This window comes from Gopherus flavomarginatus, chromosome 4 (assembly GCF_025201925.1).
Source record: "Gopherus flavomarginatus isolate rGopFla2 chromosome 4, rGopFla2.mat.asm, whole genome shotgun sequence".
Taxonomy (NCBI): domain Eukaryota; kingdom Metazoa; phylum Chordata; order Testudines; family Testudinidae; genus Gopherus; species Gopherus flavomarginatus.
The window spans coordinates 167,055,739-167,075,285 of NC_066620.1; the positions used below are offsets into that span (position 1 = coordinate 167,055,739).

At 44.9% G+C, this 19,547-nt stretch overlaps 1 protein-coding gene across 7 annotated transcripts in view; it reads right to left on the reverse strand.

Annotated features, from left to right (window-relative positions):
* Positions 1–1,762: 1,762 nt before the first annotated feature.
* The window catches only part of PHF3 (PHD finger protein 3), a 90,892-nt gene continuing 73,107 nt past the window's right edge, over positions 1,763–19,547 (reverse strand). For 6 of the 7 annotated variants that reach the window (XM_050950515.1, XM_050950516.1, XM_050950520.1 and 3 more), the window contains 3 exons: positions 15,245–15,334; positions 9,395–9,590; positions 1,763–4,980 (listed from right to left, as the gene is read on the reverse strand). In XM_050950515.1, the coding sequence (XP_050806472.1) occupies positions 2,780–4,980; positions 9,395–9,590; positions 15,245–15,334 (2,487 nt within the window). In that variant the 3' untranslated portion in view covers positions 1,763–2,779. The remainder of the gene's footprint in view (positions 4,981–9,394; positions 9,591–15,244; positions 15,335–19,547) is intronic. The other variant, XM_050950518.1, reaches the window with a different exon arrangement.

A 19,547-nucleotide genomic window follows, 5' to 3' on the forward strand; every position in this document is an offset into this window, starting at 1 on the left:
GGAGATTTCTCCAGTGTAAGATTGTCCTCAATGAGCACAGAGGTTCCTATGCCTCGCTCTTCCCAGTAGACATATCAGAAATAGAGTAGCTAAAGAATACTGCCTTCCAGCTACCCCCCAATGAACTGTTGCCATTTAGCAAGTTAAAGAAGTCTACTAGGATAACTGGTGCCAAGAAGCAGGGAGGAGTAACAGGTATATTAGGAAGGTTATTGGTTCTCAGCTATTCCTTTTTCCTCCCTTTCCCAGGCTACCTCTTGGTGGGAGGGGAAGGGAGCCATCTATCCTGCTCTCTTCTCACCGCCTAGCAGCTAGCCAGACAATGGAGTAACCAGTTACTCTTTCCCCTTCTCCCACCATGTGATGCAGCAGGGGAACAGTTAACAGCTGCTCACAACACCCCCAGCTCACACCCGAGGAACTCCCATGGCTACAGGGGAGAATATGGGAGGCAAACTGGGGAGGCAGCACTCTATAGTACGGCTCTATAGTGATGAGATCTATTCAAACACTTCAGTTTAGTAACTGAAGGGCAGGACTCCGGGAACAGATTTCCCAGTTGTCATCAACTAAAAATGTTCTTAACACAGGCGTCTTTGAAAGCCACAGCTGAGAGCTACATGTTGGACACCACTGTTACGCTATATCCACTTAGCAAGTTTTTGACAATGTGATGCAGCATGGGCCAAACTATCATGTCCACAAATTACCTTTTCAAGCAAACGATCCTAACATAATTAGGTATGCTAATTTTTTTTTTTTTTTTTTTTAAGAGTAGCAGTTCAGTTTCACTGGTACTGAATTATTTTTATGATACAAACAGAATACGAGGTGGCTTGTTAGTACCAGCAGATTGGGAAGAAGACTACTAATAGGCAGATTAAAAGAAAGCCTATAGAACAGACATCTAGTACAGATATTGAAATTGTGTAAATCGCAATCTCATAAACGTCACCACTTTAAATCAGAATATAAATCTAATAAGCACATTACCTACTTCAAAAATGAATATAAAGGAATGGTATTATGCAGATAGACCCTCAAAGGAAAAGGATATTTAAACTTAGATATCTTTGCTGAGAGAACCCAAATTTGCTGAAATGCTAAGCATCATCACAATGATTGCAATTCATTACCACCCATGGAATTAACAGCCCAACCACCACTTCAGTTATTGAACCAATTTTGAACAGAATGGTTTGAGTCCTGTAGACCATAGGCCATGTAGGATTTTTAAATTAAGGTTCTAACTATGGCTTTCAGTTCCTAATGTAGTTGAGAAATTATTTTGTGAATCTTCAGACTATTGGCCTAGGAATAATTATACAATAAAAGCTACCACCACCTTTATTTGGTATAAAACATTTTTAATTTTAACCTTATTTAATTTGTCTGTAAAGCTATGTGCAATGTCTGCAAATAAGCTACTTTTAAATATGACCAATTTAAAAAGTTAACAATTATTGTCTTTTAATCACATATCTGTTATTGGAAAGAAGAGGTTTATTCTACACCAAAGTGCAAAAAGCTATGTTCATAGGTAAGGCAATGTATTCAAACTTCTTTATACACAATATTCTTAAGTAAAAATAATTAGACCAAATTCTGCAAAATAGTGTGATGGACAGAATAATGTAATGGTAGAGTATTTGTTTTTCAAAAGCAGATTCAACAAAATGAGCAATATACTGTATTTTTTTTTCCAGGAAGTATGAGAGAGAGTAATATTTTGGTTTTAAAAAAAAGTATCAGTGGATGCCAGTCACCATAAAATCTGAACTGCTCTGTTTATTAAAAGCCCTGACATGGTCAAAAAAAATCACTAGTTATGAAGTGTAAAACAAAGCTACAAGAGTCATTCTACATCTTGTTTGTTATATTGTTTTAGTCTACTGCTTCATACCTATGAAATCAAACACACAAAGTATGTGAGAAAGTTTTATCATTTTTAGAATCAAAATATCCCTTAAAATATTTACATTTTACAGTAAAAAGGATAGCAAAACACAAGATAATGTACAAGCTTAGGTATTCAAGTTTTTGAAGCATGAAAAATTATGGGAAAATTAACTGACTAGTAACAAATCATAGTTTAAAGAATATAGTTTAAAAAATGTTCTTATTAAAACAAGTGCAGTTTAAAGCAATAACATTTGGACAGCTCAGCCTTCTAATTTCTGGTCACAGACTGCTTCAGATGCTTGAGAAATACTTGATAACTACTGGAGATACTGCTCAATTCTTTTATTGTATTACTGAATCATTAAAAAAACTTCACACCACTCAACATATGTTGTATTTTGTGTTGTAATGTATAAGGGTTACTAAGACTCTGCTACAGTCCTCAAAAACAGTGCAATTTAAAAACAAGGCTATTATTTGAAATTCATTTTTAAATTTACTGGAGCATCTTAAAACAGAAGAGAGCACAAATTACCAAAGGCAGCAACTATAATGCATACTTGACTAAAGCCAACTTCATCAACTAAGAAATTTCTAAGCCTTTATTGCATATTAATAAAAGAAATCTTTAAAATTTTGAATATACAGCAATGTAAAATTCTGAAAAATATTAAACTCCTATTTCTAGGGATAGTTGGTATAATGTAAAATAAGATGAGTATTGGTACACAGCTTTGTACCAAAACACAGACTTGTTTTTGCAAAACACCAACAATGAATAAAAAAAGATGGCACAATCCTAGCAGGCATTTTTACAAAACTTTAGGACACAACTAACAATTATTTAAATAGGATTTTGAAAGACTGCCTGCTCTTTTTACCTTTTGCTTTTAGCTCTGTCATTGTGGTCCCTGTCTTTGTGATGTCTGTCTCTGTTCTTTTCACTTTCTCGTTCTCTATGTCTCTCCCTGCTTTTCTCCCTCTCTTTATCCTTTTCATGAGAATGTTCTTCACTTTTAGGTTTATCTATCTTTTTTTCTGGATTTCTACTCTCCCTGGAGGATTTTCCATCAGATCCCCTATCACTGTGTGACAGTCGTAACCTCTCTTTGTCTCTATGTCCTTCCTCTCTGCTTTTTTTCTCTCTCTCTTTTTCCTGGTTTCTGTCTTTCCGTCTATTCCTTTCAGAATCCTGTTCCCAGTATTTTTCACTGTTCCACTCTTTTTCATGTCTGTCTTTCTTTAGGTGGTGGGATTCACTATAAAACCTTTGTCTATGCTGATCACTTTTTCCCCTACTGAACCCTCTCTCTAAATGTTGTTCTTGTCTGCCCCAAGGGTCACTATGACGTCTTTCTGGTCTCTTATTGTCTTTACTCTGATAAAAGTTTTCTGGCCCTGGAAATCTTGATTGTTTATGAGCCAGCAATGGCCCTTGCACAATGGGTCCAACATAATGTGGTGGCTGACCTGACAAATGAACAACAGGTGGCCATGGCATCATAGGATTCTGAGCGAAACCAAAACCTGGAGGAGGAAGAAGTGGAGGTGGCAGATGAGGAGGAAATCCAAACATGGGGCTGTTCTGGGGGGGGAAGTTAGGAGGTGAAAGTGTTTGAAACTGAAATCCTGGTAGATTAGATTTAAGATGCTGAAAATTGTGCTGCTGAGGTCTAACTGGTGGGAAGTTTCCACTCATAACTGGACTGGGGACTTTGGAAGTGAATTCAGAATGAGAAGAATTTTCTTTTTCAAAATGAGATGAGGTTGTTGCTGGTCCTCTTCTAAATGAGTGTACTGTTTCAATATTTTTCATCGGTGTATCTTCCTGTAAGTGTTTTGTCTCTTCCGTTTGTGAAGCACATACATTATCTGTTTTAGTTGGAGCAGAGGTACACTGCATCTCAGATGTCTGACTACCACTCTGAAACACGTTTAAGCCCTTTTCTCCTGACTGTTTATTCTCTATCTCCATTTGCTCACTTCCAGCGATGTCTGACTGTATATTTTGTCTTTCTTCATCTCTGTTAGTATCCCCCTCCTTATTTTCTGAAGCATTAATCTGTTGGCTTCGTCCAGCTGCTTGTCTTGGGTCCCTTTTAAGATTAATAAACTGTGGAGATTTGGAAGTATTAGCAATCATACTTTCAGAAGAACCTATGTTAACACTGTTATCACCACTTCCTTTACCTGCATTTGATGAGGAAGAGGAGAAACTAGAATTTGTGGTCCTTTTGCTTTCTTGCAAAACATTCTCTGTGTCATACAGCTGCCACTTTGGATCATTTTCTTTACACTCCTCAGTTTCCTTGCTCTGTGACTGAACAGATAAGTTTGCTAAAAATGCTTCTGTAGAAACATCTGGTGGTTTTCCCTTAAGACTTAAACTTATCAGAGTTCCTACAGTTCCCGCAGAACATGAGGTCTCTGCAACTGGTGTGTCCATTGTTACTGTAACATCAGCGGATTCTTGTAAATCATCTAGTTTAGTCTTAGTTTCTATAACTTCATCAGCAGTTTCTTCAGCAACATTCATTTTTTCTTCTTCTAAGCTTGTCTGTTCAGCAAATAAAGGTATTTCTTGACTAGCACACTGGTCCACCACTGACTGATGGTGTTCATATATCTGTCCAGTAGTACCCAAAAGACTTTGAAGAATATCATCTACAGGCAGTGGTTTATTTGCTAGTTCAAGAGTAGAAGACTGATTTTCCCATCCAACGAGAACTCCAGGAAGAAATCTCAGTGGCTTTGGTGGCTCATGTTTGATGCTTTCTACTACAGGTTCAATAACTGCTGGCATTTCTTCTGTATTAGATTGTTGAGGCTTATTTCTCTGCTTATGTAACACAGTTGTGAAGGAATTAAAAAAATCATTTTCTTCCTCCTCTTCTTCTACTACTACTTCAGTACTAGAGACTTCAGGTTTGCTCAGTTTGCTTTTTTTTTCTGGCGGCAAGTTACTCGGGGCATTTTCAGGGATTTCATCCACAAGGCTAGTGCTAGCACTAATCTGTCTCTTCATTTTTTGGCGAATTATCAAACCCAGCAACAGATTCGGTCGATGTATTTCAATCCCTATGTAAAATCATAAAAGCAATTAATAAATGAAATACATTTATTTGGAGAATCATTTTAATAAAAGAATAACCTATCATATGTCTATAGCATTCTTTGGGTCCCATCAGCCCCCTTCACCCAAGAGAGCTGTTCTATGTGAAAAATTAGTTACACTTCTTCAACGACATAGCAAGGACTGCTTCCCAGTAAGCTCTCTCCCGTATCTAAAGGTACTGTGTGTTTCAAAGGCATAAGGCAACCAGACAGCTGCTCAAGCAGTGCACTTCATTTTCATGCCATTGCCTCATAGGAGGCAAATTCTGCCCATCAGGTAGTTTGTTTGGGATAACTTAGGTTCCCTTAAAAATGGAGGTCTCCTTTTAGCGATCTGAGTCAACCATATAGGCAATGATAATGCAAGCTTACCATCAACTCTGCAGAACAATGCATCATATTAAAACATAGCAAAAGGTTTAATTTGGGATATTTTTAAATATACCTAAAATGAGCATAAGTAATCTTGATATCCAGAAGGACTGGCTTAAATATAGGTAATGGCTATTTCACAATCAAAACACAAACACTGTCAATTTCTTGCCCTCATATTTAAATAAATTTAGCCCAGGGAAACCCTTTGGTGGCACAAACTCCCCTTTCCAGGGCTCCAGCATAATCAAAATGGCCAAGCAAAAGCAGGTCTGGTTGGAGCATCCATGTTTTCATTAAGAAGAAAACTGAATATAAAAATAGCATAACAAATACATTATTTTCAAAGGGTCAATGTCAAGGTTGTTCAGCCTAAAAAACCAGCTCTACACAAACAAGTCTTACCATAAAGAATATAAGTATATATTTTTAGGTTGGCTAAGCCTTGCTGCTATGTAAAAGAGTAAAAATTTCAAATGCCTGACTTGGAATGCAAAATCTAAGTATACAGCTTAGCACTTGTATACATGAATATTAGTTACAGATGACAACTGTGATTTTTTAGCATATAATTTCTCATAAGTTTCACTTAAAATAATAACGATTCAACTGAGGTTTATTCAGATTTTTGTATGTGTAGGGATTCACAATATTAACTGCCAGAATAAAGAACTGAAACAAATAGACATTAAAGGGAAGAGTGCCAGCTGTTCTACTGAACATTCTACACCCACAATCATTTCCCAGAAATGGGAACAGAGAATCATAGAATCGTAGGACTAGAATGGACCTCGAGAGGTCTTTTAGTTCAGTGCCCTGCACTCATGGCAGAACTAAGTATTATCTAGACAACCCCGACAGGTATTTGTCTAACCTGCTCCTAAAAAGCTCCAATGACAGTGATTCCCTAGGCAATTTATTCCAGTGCTTAACTACCTTGATAGTTAGGAAGTTTTTCCTAATGTCCAACCTAAACCTCCCTTGTAATTTACACCCATTGCTTCTTGTCCTATCCTCAGAGGTTAAAGAGAAAAAATATTTCTCCCTCCTCCTTGTAAAAACCTTTTATGTACTTGAAAACTGTTATGTCTCCACTCAGTCTTCTCTTCTCCAGACTAAACAAACCCATTTTTTTTTCAATCTTTCCTCATGGGTCATGTTTTCTAGAGCTTTAATAATTTTTGCTGCTTTCCTCTGGATTTTCTCCAATGTGTCCACATCTTTCCTAAAATGTGGTGCTCAGAACATAATACTCCCGGGTGAGGCCTTATCAGCACAGAGTAGAGCAGAAGAATTACTTATCACATCATGCTTACAACACTCCTGCTAATACTTCCCAGAATTATGTTTACAGAATTTTTTGCAACAGTACTACACTGTTGACTCTCAATTAGCTTGTGATCCACTATGACCCCTAGATCACTTTCTTCAGTACTCCTTCCTATGCAGTCATTTCCCATTTTGTGTGCGCACAACTGATTGTTCCCGTCTAAGTGGAGTATTTTGCATTTGTCCTTACTAAATTTCATCCTATTTACTTCAGACCATTTCTCCAGTTTGTCCAGATCAGTTTGAATTTGAATCCTATCCTCCAAAGCACTTGCAACCTTTTCTAGCGCAGTACCATCCACAAACTTTATAAGTGTCTTCTCTCTGCTGTTATCTAAGTAATTGATGAAGCTATTAAACAGAACCAAACCCAGGACTGATTCCTGCAGGACCCCACTCAATATGCCCTTCCAGCTGGACTGTGAATCACTGATGATTATTCTCTAGAACACTTTTCCAACCAGTTATGCACCCACCTTGTAGTAGTTCCATCCAGGTTGTATTTCCCTAGTTTGTTTATGAGAAGAGCATGTGAGACAGTATCAAAAGCCTTACTAAAGTCAAGATAGACCACATCTACTGCTTTCCCCCTATCCACAAGGCTTGTTACCTTGTCAAAGAAAGCTACTAGGTTGGTATGACACAATTTGTTCTTGACAAATCTATGCTGATTGTTACCTATCACCTTATTATCTTCTAGATGTCTGCAAAATGGTTAATTATTTGCTCCATTACCTTTCCGGGTACTGAAGTTAAGCTGACTAATCTGTAATTTCCCAGGTTGTCCTCATTTCTCTCTTTACAGATTGGCACTATAGTTGCCCTTTTACAGTCCTCTGGAATCTATCCCGTCTTCCATTAGTTTTCGAAGATAATCACTAATGGCTCAAGTATCGCCTCAGTCAGCTCCTTGAGTATTCTAAGATGTATTTCATCAGGCCCTGCCAACTTGAAGACACGTATCTAAGTAATTTTTAACTTGTTCTTTCCCTATTTTAGCCTCAGATCCTACCTTATTTTCATTGGCGTTCACTATATTAGATGTCCAATCGCTACTAACCTTTTTGGTGAAAACAAACAAAAAAGTCATTTAGCACTTCTGCCATTTCCACATTTTCTGTTATTGTTTCCCCCCCACATCAAGTAATGGGCCTACCCTGTCCTCTGTTTTCCTCTTGCTTCTAATGTTTTCTCGTTACCTTTTATGTCTCTAGCTAGTTTAATGTTATTTTGTGCCTTGGTCTCTCTAATTTTGTCCCTACATGCTTGTGTTGTTTGTTTATATTCATCCATTAGAATTTAGCCTAGTTTCCACTTTTTGTAGGTCTCTTACTGAGTTTCAGATCACTGAAGATATCCTGGTTAAGCCACGGTGGTCTCTTGCCATACATCCTATCTTTCGTATGCAATGGGATAGTTTGCTCTTGTGCCCTTAAAAATGTCTCTTTGAACAACTGTCAACTCTCTTTAACTGTTTTTCCCCTTAGACCTCCTTCCCATGGGATCCTACCTACGAACTACCTGAGTTTGCTGAAGGCTGCCTTCTTGAAATCCATTGTCTTTATTGCACTGTTTTTCCTCTTAGAATCATGAATTCTATCATTTCATGATCACTTTCACCCAAGCTGCCTTCCACTTTCAAATTGTCCACCAGTTCCTCTCTATTTGTCAAAATCAAATCTAGAACAGCCTCTCACCTAGGAGCTTTCTCCACCTTCTGAAATAAAAAATTGTCTCCAATATATTCCAAGAATTTATTGGATAATCTGTGCCCTGCTGTGTTACTTTTCCAACAGATGTCTGGGTAGCTGAAGTTCCGCATCACCACCAAGTCCTGTGCTTTGGATGATTTTGTTACAATATTTTTTTTTAAAGCCTCATCCACCTCTTGTTCTACCATGACATCACCCTTGTTTTTTTACCCATTTTATCCTTACCCAGAGACTTTCAACAAGACTTAACAGACCACCGCTGCAGCGGACTTGGGCACCAAAGCTGCACATACAGGTGAGTCTTCCTCCCCACAATCCAGAACCCTCAGTATCTATAAAAGCTGCCTCAGACTCACACTACTGTTGGCCCCAAGCAGGACCAAGGAACCACAGACATGACTTCACAATGCCTAAACATTATGGGTTCACTTCTTCAAGCTGCCCTTCCCTCACCTAAAGCCTTTGTCTAAACAAGAAACTAGACCTGGTTTAACTAAAAAGGGTTTTTTTTGACTCAATATAGGGTTTAACTACATGACAGCATCCACGAAAATAAATCAGAGTGAATGTGAATAAACCTCTTCCAGAAGTCACTTGCACCACTCTATTCACTGAGCTGTACTAAATAAATATCAGACTTTCTCTCACCTTTCCCTCTATCCCCTGCCACATGGCAGTGTGGGTTAAACATTAATCACAAGCCTTTTTTTCGGATTAAATATTTAAACACATTAATCCAAATAATTTTATGGGTTGGAAACTGGTTTCCAATCTGTTACAGAGCATTCTCATAACACCAGGATGATCAGTAATGTTTTATTCGAATAAGATGCACAATACACAGTTTGCTCAAAAGCACTGCTATAACTTAAAAAGTTAAACTTTAATTTTCAGGTACATTTCATATTTCATTCATGGGGGAGGTGCCACTATATGTAAATTTCCAAGCTCTGTATTGTACTTACCAGGTCCATCAAAAGGTACAAGATGATGTGGAATTTTGTCTGAGGCACCTAAAGGGATAAGATACAAATCCTTCACTTGCTTCATGTTATTGGCAGCTACACCATAACGCTTCCTGCTGCTGAAGTACGCAAACAGCAAAGCATAGGAAATCTGATCCTCTTCAGTTACCGGGGTGAAGCGAACTACACAAATTTCCTGTTTAAAAAAGGAAAAAAGGTAGTGTGAAGTGTTTACAAATTGTGTTTTTTAAAGTAAATTTTAATAGTGATTGGTCTTCAAGTAAATATACAATCCACAGAAAAGGGGAAACAACTGACTAGAAAAAGAGATGACAAAATAGAGACACAAGATTAGGAGACAGCAGAGGAAAGTCTCTCTGAAGCATTAAGAGAAAACAGAATGAGAAGCTTCCAGAAAAAAAAATTACTGATTGTACATGACAAAAAAATAAAATATTTTCTCTGTCTGCTGATTCTTGTATACCAGCTTTTTCAGAAGGCATGCCAAATTTTGAACATTTCATATTTTATTCTACCAACACTCCTTAGCAAAGGACAGTTACCTGTTCCGTAACTAGCGTTCTTCGAGATGTGTTGCTAAGGTGTATTCCACAGTAGGTGTGCGGGCTCACCACGAGCACCGGTGCTGCAAGTTTTTCCCTTAGTTTTTCCTTTCCCGTAGTGGGGGGCCCCACTGCGACCCCTGAAGTCGCGCCTCTATATCATGCCATAAAGGGGGCTGCGCGCTTCCTCCCCACCCTCATTCCTTCTTGCTAGACAACTCCGACAGAGGGGAAGGAGGGCGGGATGTGGAATACACCTGAACACCACATCTCGAAGAACGCCAGTTACGGAACAGGTAACTGTCCTTTGAGTGATTGCTCATGTGCATGCCACAGTAGGTGACTCCAAGCTGTACCTGATGGAGGCAGGTAGGAGTTTAAGGGTTACAAGGGCAGAGCACCACCCTACCAAATCCGACATCACCCTGCGTTTGGGAGATGATCGCATAGTGCGATGAAAAGGTATGGACAGAGGACCACGTAGCAGCCCTGCAAATGTCCTGAATAGGGACATGATCCACACAGACAGCGGACGAGGCCTGAGCTCTCATTGAATGAGCCTTCACTATAGGAGGCAGGGGAAACTCTGCCAGGTCGTAACAAGTGCGTATGCATGAGGTGATCCAGCAGGAGATCCGCTGGGTGGATAAAGGTCGCCCTCTCATGTGCTCGGCAGAAGAAATGAAAAGCTAAGGGAATTTAAGGAATGGCCTGGTTCAGTCTAAGTAAAAAGCCAGTGCTCTACGCACATCTAGCATGTGCAGGCGTCGCTCCTCATTAGAGCCATAGGGCTTAGGACAGAGGACGAGGAGGAAGATGTCACGATCCATGTGAAAACCCAAGACTACCTTCGGCAGAAAAGCTGGGTGCAGGCGGAGCTGGACCTTATCCCTATGGAAGACCGTATACAGGGGTTCGGAGGTCAGGGCCCTAAGCTCCGAGATCCGGCGGGCTGAGGTGATAGCTACCAGAAACGCCACTTTACACGATAAGTGGGACCAAGAACATGTGGCCAAGGGCTCAAATGGAGGCCCTGTGAGGCGGGACAGCACTACGTTCAAGTCCCAGAGCGGGACCGGGCGTCTAGCATAAGGGAATGCCCGATCCAGCCCTTTCAGGAATTGGGAGACCATGTAGTGTGAAAACAACGCGTGGCCCTGCACCGGGGGGTGGAAAGCCAAAATGGCCGCAAAGTGCACCCTGACAGAGGAGGGCATCAGCCCTTGGGTCCTAAGGGACAGGAGGTAATCAAGGATAAGCTGGATAGATGCGGAGGCGGGGGAAGAACCCCTCTCCCTTGCCCACCTGGGGAACTGATACCATTTGGCCAGGTAAGTTCGATGTGTGGACGGTTTCCTGCTCTTGAGCAGGATCTGTCTAACATCCTCAGAACACCTCCTCATTCAAGCACGGAGCAGCCACGCTGTCAAGTGGAGCGTGGCCAGGTTGGAGTGGAGGAGACATGGGAGAGGAGGTCCGGTCGGAGAGGCAGCCTGCACGGGGGGGGGGGGGGGTCCACTAAAAGCTGAAGGAGGGTCCTGTATCAATGTTGACGGGCTCAATCTGCGGCTATGAGGATAATCCGAGCCCCATCTGCCTCTACCTTCTGTAGGACTCTGCCTATCAGGGGGAAGGGCGGGAAGAACAGGCGGCCCAACCATGGGATTAGGAACGCGTCTGATATCGCCCCTTCACCCTCTCTCGCCCTGGAGCAGAATTGTGGGCATAGGCGATTCTGGATGGTGGCGAACAGATCTACCTGGGGAGTGCCCCACTCTAGGAAAAGCTGCCTGGACACCTCCCTGTTTAGTGACCACTCATGTTGTTGGGAGAAGAACCTGCTAAGGTGATCTGCAAGCGTATTGCGCCTGCTGGGCAGGTGAAAAGACCTCAGAAGGATGTTGCGGGCTATACAGAACTCCCACAGGCGCTGGGCTTCCTGGCACAAGGCCATGGAACGCATGTCCCCTTGTCTGTTGATATAATACATCATGGTCGTATTGTCCATGAGAACTCTGACTACCTTCCCCCCTAGGTGCCGGCTGAAGGCTACACACGCCAGGCGCACCGCTCTGAGCTCCCTGACATTTATGTGCAGGTGCAATTCTGAGGGCGACCGTCTGCCCTGGGTTTTGAAGCTCCCCACTTGGGCTCCCCATTCCAAGTCCAAGGTGTCTGACACCAGATCTAGTGAGGGAGGGGGTTCCCGGAAGGGGATACCCTGAAGCATGTTGCTTGGGAGGGACCACCACTGCAGGTCGGCTACTACATTGGGTGGCAATGTGACAACCTTGTCCAGGTCGTCCCTGGCCTGGGAATACAGAGAGGCCAGCCAGAGTTGGAGAGGCCTCATCCTGAGTCTGGCATGTCGCACCACGGATGTGCACGCTGCCATATGGCCTAGGATTAGAAGGCACACCCGTGTTGTCATCACCGGAAAGGCCGTGACCGAGGTGATGAGACCTTTGAGCATCTTGAACCTGTCCCGGGGAAGGGAAGCCATGGCTACCAGGGAGTCTAACAGCGCCCCTATGAAGTGTATGCACTGAACTGGGACTAACGTGGACTTTCCTTGTTTATCACTAGGCCTAGACTCGTGCAGGTATCTAGCAGGAATTCCATCTGCGCCTGCACTTGGGACCGAGACTTGCCCTTGAGCAGCCAGTCATCCAGGTAAGGGAATATCTGCAGCCCGTTCCTCCTGAGGTGGGCTGCCACCACAGCCATGCATTTGGCAAAAACCCTGGGGGCTGTGGAAAGGCCAAAGGGAAGGACCATAAACTGGTAATGGTCTGTCCCTACCAGGAAGCGCCTGTGACCCTTGAAAATGTGGATATGGAAGTACATATCTTAGAGGTCCAGGGATGCGAACCAATCCCCCAGGTCCAGGGACGGAATAATAGAGGTCAGGGGCACCATACGGAATTTGTAGCAAACCAGAAACTGGTTGAGATTCCGCAGGTCGAGGATGGGCCTAAGCCCGCCTTCGGGATCAGGAAATACTGGGAGTAAAACCTTTTGTCCTGGAATTCCCGAGGTACCCTCTCCACCGCGCCTAGGGCGAGAAGGCACATCACCTCCTGATTCAAAAGGAGGGTATGTTCCGGGTCCCCAGGGACACCCCCGGACGGAGAATGATGTGGTGGGATTGCATTGAACTGCAGCCTGTACCCCTCGGAGATGGTACGGAGGACCCACTGGTCCGACATTATACAGGACCAGTGCACTCTGAAGGCCGATAAACAGTTGCCAAAAACTAACTTTATTAACAGGGGGGTTTCCCTGGCAACAGGCCATGTGGCTCCCCGCAAAGAGTCAAAAACGCCTCTTCCCTTGCCTCTTGCCCTTCGAGGGGCCGGGACATGGGGCCAAACGGGACTGGCGCTGTGACCTGCGCCTCTGGTCCCTAGGCCTTTTAGGCAGGGGCTCGTATCTGCCCCTTATGGGGGGAGCCGAGGGTTGCGGCCTGGGTTTGTCCTTGGCTTGCGAGACATACAGGCCAAGAGTCTGTAGGGTGGTGTGGGAGTCTTTCATCCCGTGCAGACCTATGTCGGGTCCAGCCCCAGGATTTAGACCTCAATGACGAGACGTAAATGTCAGAGGTACTCTCTCTGGACTCCCGTTGGCGACCGCGGCTACAACGCGGCGGTGCTGGTGACTGTCAGAATGCACTCCGAGCATGGCACGCACCGTGGTATGATCGGCAGTGCCGATGGCGTCACGACCTGCTATCACTGTGGTTGGACGAGGAGCATCAACACTTTCTGTCCCGGTGCCTGCGTCCCCTGGGGGCCGAGGAATACTCCAGCGACTCACTCCCAGGCAACCCCGACAATGGAGTGGAAACCTGAAGTGGGCTACAGGAAGGTCCCGCGGATCAAGCAGGAACCTCAACCTCCGACCTGGCCGGTGAGGGCTTGTGGGCGCCCGGCAGTGGCTTTCCTCAGGACCAGGGCCCCAACTCGGGCGGCCCACTTGGTACTGGCATGACGAGGATGTCGCGCGCTGCCTGAGCTGTCTCTGGCATCGACGGAATCCTCATTGTCAGGAAGGCACATGCTGACGGGGCCGGAGTACTCCACTCTGCACGAGTCGGAGGTCTGGGTCCCAAGGCGGATCGCGTGTTGCCCAACTCGGGTCCAGTCTTACCCCTGTCCTTGTCTTGGCACCGCTGGGTCTTGCCTTGCTTCTTGGCAGAGGAGCGGTGCCGACTGGTGGATGGGGCTTCGCTCCGCACCGAGGACGCGGTGCCCGGCGCCGGGTCGGGTCAGCACGCCAGTGCCAGGGCCAGAGCCGACTCCATAAGCAGAGTCCAGAGTTGGATCTCACGTTCGCGTTTAGTCCGGGAATTGAAGGACTTACAGATTTTTCACTTATATGAGCCTTGCCCAGACAGTGAAGACACTCGGAGTGTGGATCGCTTCTAGGCATGGAATTGTGACAGGAGTCGCACGACTTAAAGCTTGGGGCTCGGGGCATGCCCCAAGCCAGGCTACTAACTGGAGAAACTAGTAACAGTTGAAGATCGTACTACTAAGGAAGACACTACAGCAAAGCTGGAGCACAAGTTCCGACTATCTTCATTGGCGGCAAGAAGGGACCGAGGGTGGAGGTGGAGTGCGCAGCCCCCTTTATGGCGTGATATAGAGGCGCCACTCCAGGGGTCGCAGAGGGGCTCCCTCACTATGGGTACTGCTAAAGGAAAAGCTTCCAGCACCGGTGCACGTGGCGAGCAAGCACACCTAATGTGGAATACACATGAGCAATCACTTGAAGAAGAATATGTATTCTACATTATTTTTAGTGTTTAAGATATATCATTAATTGCTACAGTGGAAAGGCAAGAACCGTAGGAAAGGGGAAGAAGAGGGAGGAACTCTTTGTCTCTTCTCACACACAAGGGCAAATCAGAACCGCCTGACTAATGTCTGTATTGACTTCAGCTGGGTGAAAACTGGAGAGAGGGGAACGGAGGAGTGACAAGCCAGAAATGAACAGTAGGAAGGAGGGATAAGATACGCTATCAACTCCAAACCTTAGGTCCCAACAAAAATATCAACTACCCTCAAACTGGATTTATTTATATTTAAGCATCACAGTAGAAATGGGTCTTCAAGAGGGATTTGAGCAATGAAAGGATAGCAGCCTTATGTATCAATTTTTGCTGTGTACATAAAGTCATACTATTTTCAACAGAGAACTGTTTGAAAACATTATATATACACAATATTGGCACTGCAGCAGACATTTAAGGTCTTCTAATTTAAAGTATAAGTTTCTTCCTTACCTTGGTCCCTGAAGCTTTTATTTTTTCCACATATTCCCAAACAGTGTGAGGTGATATCCTGCCACCTACTTGGATACTATCTGGCAAGTCCTGTCAGAAAAGCAGATACACAATTTGAACCCACTGTACATACTGAAATAGATTTCAAAAATAATAGAGGAACTTAGCTCCTAAACGCTTATAATACATATGATTTAGTTTATCAGCAGAAGTTATGCTACTTCAGGGAAACAAACTAGTTTGCATTAAACCACGGAGTTGGGTTTTTCAATATAAAACCAGTAATGTGTAATGGAATCCAAAGTACCTCTTGCACACTTCTACACCTGTAATTATACATCACTAACAACAGGTATAAATAAAAGATTTTCAGTAGGGCTGTCTATTGATCGCAGTTAACTCAAAAAAATTAATCAGTTTTAATCACAATGTTAAACAGAATACCAATTGAAATTTATTAAACATTTTGGATGTTTTACTACATTTTCATATATATTGTATTCGGTGTTATAATTCAAATAAAAGTGCATATTATTTTTTATTATAAATATTTGCACTGTAAAATGATAAGCAAAAGAAATAGTATTTTTCAATTCACCGCATAAGTACTGTAGTGCAATCTCTTTGTTGTGAAAGTGCAACATACAAAAGACAGTTACTCATCTTTGTAACTGTTGTTCATCGAGATGTGTTGCTCATATCCATTTCAATTAGGTGTGTGCGCGCCGCATGCACGCTCGTCGGAAGATTTTTACCCTAGCAACACTCAGTGGGTCTGATGGGCGCCCCCTGGAGTGGCACCGCCATGGCGCTAGATATATACCCCTGCCGACCCAACGGCCCTTCAGTTCCTTCTTGCTGGCTACTCCGACAGAGGGGAAGGAGGGCGGGTTTGGAATGGATATGAGCAACACATCTCGAAGAACAACAGTTACAAAGGTGAGTAACCGTCTTTTCTTCGAGTGCTTGCTCATATCGATTCCAATTAGGTGTTTCCCAAGCCTTACCTAGGTGGTGGGGTCGGAGTGAGATGTTGCAGAATGCAAAACTGCTGAGTCAAAGGCTGCGTCATCTCTGGACTGTTGAACCAGAGCGTAATGAGAGGCAAAGGTATGTACCGAAGACCAGGTAGCTGCACGGCATATCTCCTGGATGGGTACATGAGCCAGGAAGGCAGCAGATGAAGCCTGGGCCCTGGCAGAATGTGCGGTGAGGCGGCTCGAGGGAACATTAGCCAAGTCATAACAAGTACAGATGCAGGCCATCACCCAAGATGAAATCCTCTGGGAGGAGACAGGTAGGCCCTTCATTCGGTCCGCCACCGCGACAAAGAGTGGGGGCGTTCTACGAAAGGGTTTTGTCCGCTCGATATAAAATGCAAGCGCTCTACGAACATCTAGGGACTACAGTTGTTGCTCCCTTTGTGTTGAGTGTGGTTTCGGGAAGAAGACCGGAAGGAAAATATCCTGGTTGACATGAAAGGCCGATACCATCTTAGGGAGGAACGCCGGGTGCGGTCACAACTGCACCTTGTCCTTGTGAAACACAGTATACGGTAGGTCCACCGTGAGAGCCCGAAGCTTGTAGACTCATCTAGCTGATGTAATGGCTACGAGGAAAGCTGTTTTCCAGGATAGTTATAGTAGTGAGCAGGTTGCTAGTGGCTCGAATGGGGCAGACATAAGTCTGGATAGAACCAGATTGAGGTCCCAGGTTAAGGCGGGGCGGCGTACCTGGGGGTATAGGCACTTAAAGCCTTTGAGGAACCTAGAAACCATAGGGTGCGAGAACACTGAGTGGCTACTCTCCCCTGGGTGGAAGTTAGAGATAGCGGCCAAGTGCACCCTCAATGATGATATTGCTAGGCCCTGCTGTTTGAGAGACCAGAGGTAGTCCAAGATGGTGGGGATCGGGACCTCGGTGGGAGTAACGTTTTCCGTTTCACACCAGCAGGAGAAGCGCTTCCACGTGGCCAGATACGTGGCCTGAGTGGAAGGTTTTCTGCTACCCAGGAGTACTTGTTGTACTGAGGCAGAGCAACGTAATTCTGATTGGCTTAACCATGCAGCAGCCATGCCCGTGAGGTGAAGGGACTGCAGGTCTGGGTGGTGAAGTCTGCCGTGGTCCTGAGTTATGAGGTCTGGGCGAAGAGGCAGGATAATTGGGTTGGCTATCAACAGGCTGAGCAACATGGTGTACCAGTGCTGCCTGGGCCAAGCTGGAGCGATCATGATTAATCGAGCTCTGTCTCTGTGGAGCTTTAGCAGAACCCTGTGAACCAGCGGGAACGGTGGAAAGGCATAAAGCAATTGGCCCATCCACAGTATCAGGAAGGCGTCCGAGATGGAACCCGAGGAGAGACCTTGAAAGGAGCAGAACATCTGGCATTTCCTGTTCTCGCGGGAAGCGAAGAGGTCTATGCAGGGAAATCCCCACTTCCGGAAAACAGAATGGATAACTTCCGGATGAATCGACCACTCATAAGACAGGATCTGCTGAGATGATCTGCCAGAGTGTTCCAAACGCCTGGGAAGAAGGACACTACCAGGTCTATCGAGTGGGCTATACAAAAGTCCCAGAGTTGGATGGCTTCCTGACAAAGGGGGGAAGACTGTGTCCTTCCCTGCTTGTTTATGTAATACATGGCCGTTGTGTTGTCTGTGAACACTGAGGCACAACCGCCTTACAAATGCTGCTGAAATGCCTGGCACGCAAGGCGGACTGCTTTCAGCTCTCGGACATTGATGTGCAAGGCCAGCTCCTGAGATGACCAAAGGCCTTGAGTGCGAAGATGTCCGAGGTGAGAACCCCAGCCGAGAGATGATGCGTCCGTTGTCAGGGACATAGAATGCTGGGGCGGATGGAACGGCATCCCTGCACACATCAGGGAGGGCATCAGCCACCAGTCGAGGGAGCTTATGATGCTCAGGGGAATGGTGACTATCATGTCTATGGCGTCTCTGCTCGGGTGGTATACCGAGTTGAGCCAAGATTGGAGGGGATGGAGGCGTAGCCTGGCGTGTCTGGTCACAAAGGTGCAGGCAGCGATGTGACCCAGGAGACCGAGACACGTGCAAGCCGAAGTCGTCAGGAAGTTCTGTAGGCCTCGGATAATTGTTACCATCGCCTGAAACCGAGGCTCAGGTAAGCAGGCTCTGGTGAGACTGGAGTCCAGAATGGCCCTAATGAAGTCTATCCTCTGTGTGGGAACCAGAGTAGATTTCTCTGTGTTGATCATCAGGCCTAGACGAATGAATAGGTCCTTGACGATGCCCACATGATAGGAGACTTGTGACTCTGAGGTCCCTCGATGAGCCAATCGTCCAGATACGGAAAAACGTGTATCCGACGGCAGCGGAGGGCGGCAGCAACTACAGCCATGCACTTTGTGAATACTCCTGGGGCTGCAGAGAGGCCAAACGGTAGGACTGTAAACTGGAAATGCTGACAGTTGGCCACAAACCGGAGGTACCGCCTGTGAGGAGGATAAATGGCGATGTGAAAATACGCATCCTTCATGTCGAGGGTAGCATACCAGTCTCCGGGATCTAAGGACGGGATGATGGCCCCCAGGGATACCATGTGGAACTTCAACTTTATCACGAACTTGTTGAGTTCTTGCAGGTCTAGGATAGGTCTGAGACCTCCCTTTGCCTTGGGGATTAGGAAATAGCAGGAGTAAAACCCCTTGCCCCTTTTGTCGTTTGGCACTTCCTCTATGGCTCACATGGCAAGAAGCGACTGCACCTCTTGTAAGAGGAGTTGCTCGTGAGAGGGGTCCCTGAAGAGGGACAAGGATGGGGGAGTGGAAGGGGGGCGAAATAAACTGGAGGTGGTACCCAAGTTCCACCGTGTGTAGGAACCAATGATCTGAAGTTAGGAGGGACCACGAAGAGAGGAAAAAGGAGAGGCGGTTGGAAAAAGGAGGGAAAGGATCCTGGAACGTAACTGGTACGCCACCCTCGGGCGTAACTTCAAAAGTTAGGTTTTGGCCCCGTAGGTGGTTTAGAGGGACCTTGATTTTGGACCCCTTGGGATCCTCACTGTCATCTACAGTCGGCCCTACCCCGCCTTCTACCACAGTCCTGCCTTTGTCTAGGTGGAGGGTACGGGTGGTGAGGCTGGGGATGGAAAGGCCCACGCTGAGTCACCAGCGTGTGCATGCCAAGAGAGCGCATGGTAACCCTGCTGTCCTTCAGGCTTTGTAGCCTAGGGTCCGTCTTTTCGGAAAACAGGCCTCGACTGTCAAAGGGCAGGTCCTGTATCGTATACTGAAGTTCTGGTGGGAGGCCTGACACTTGGA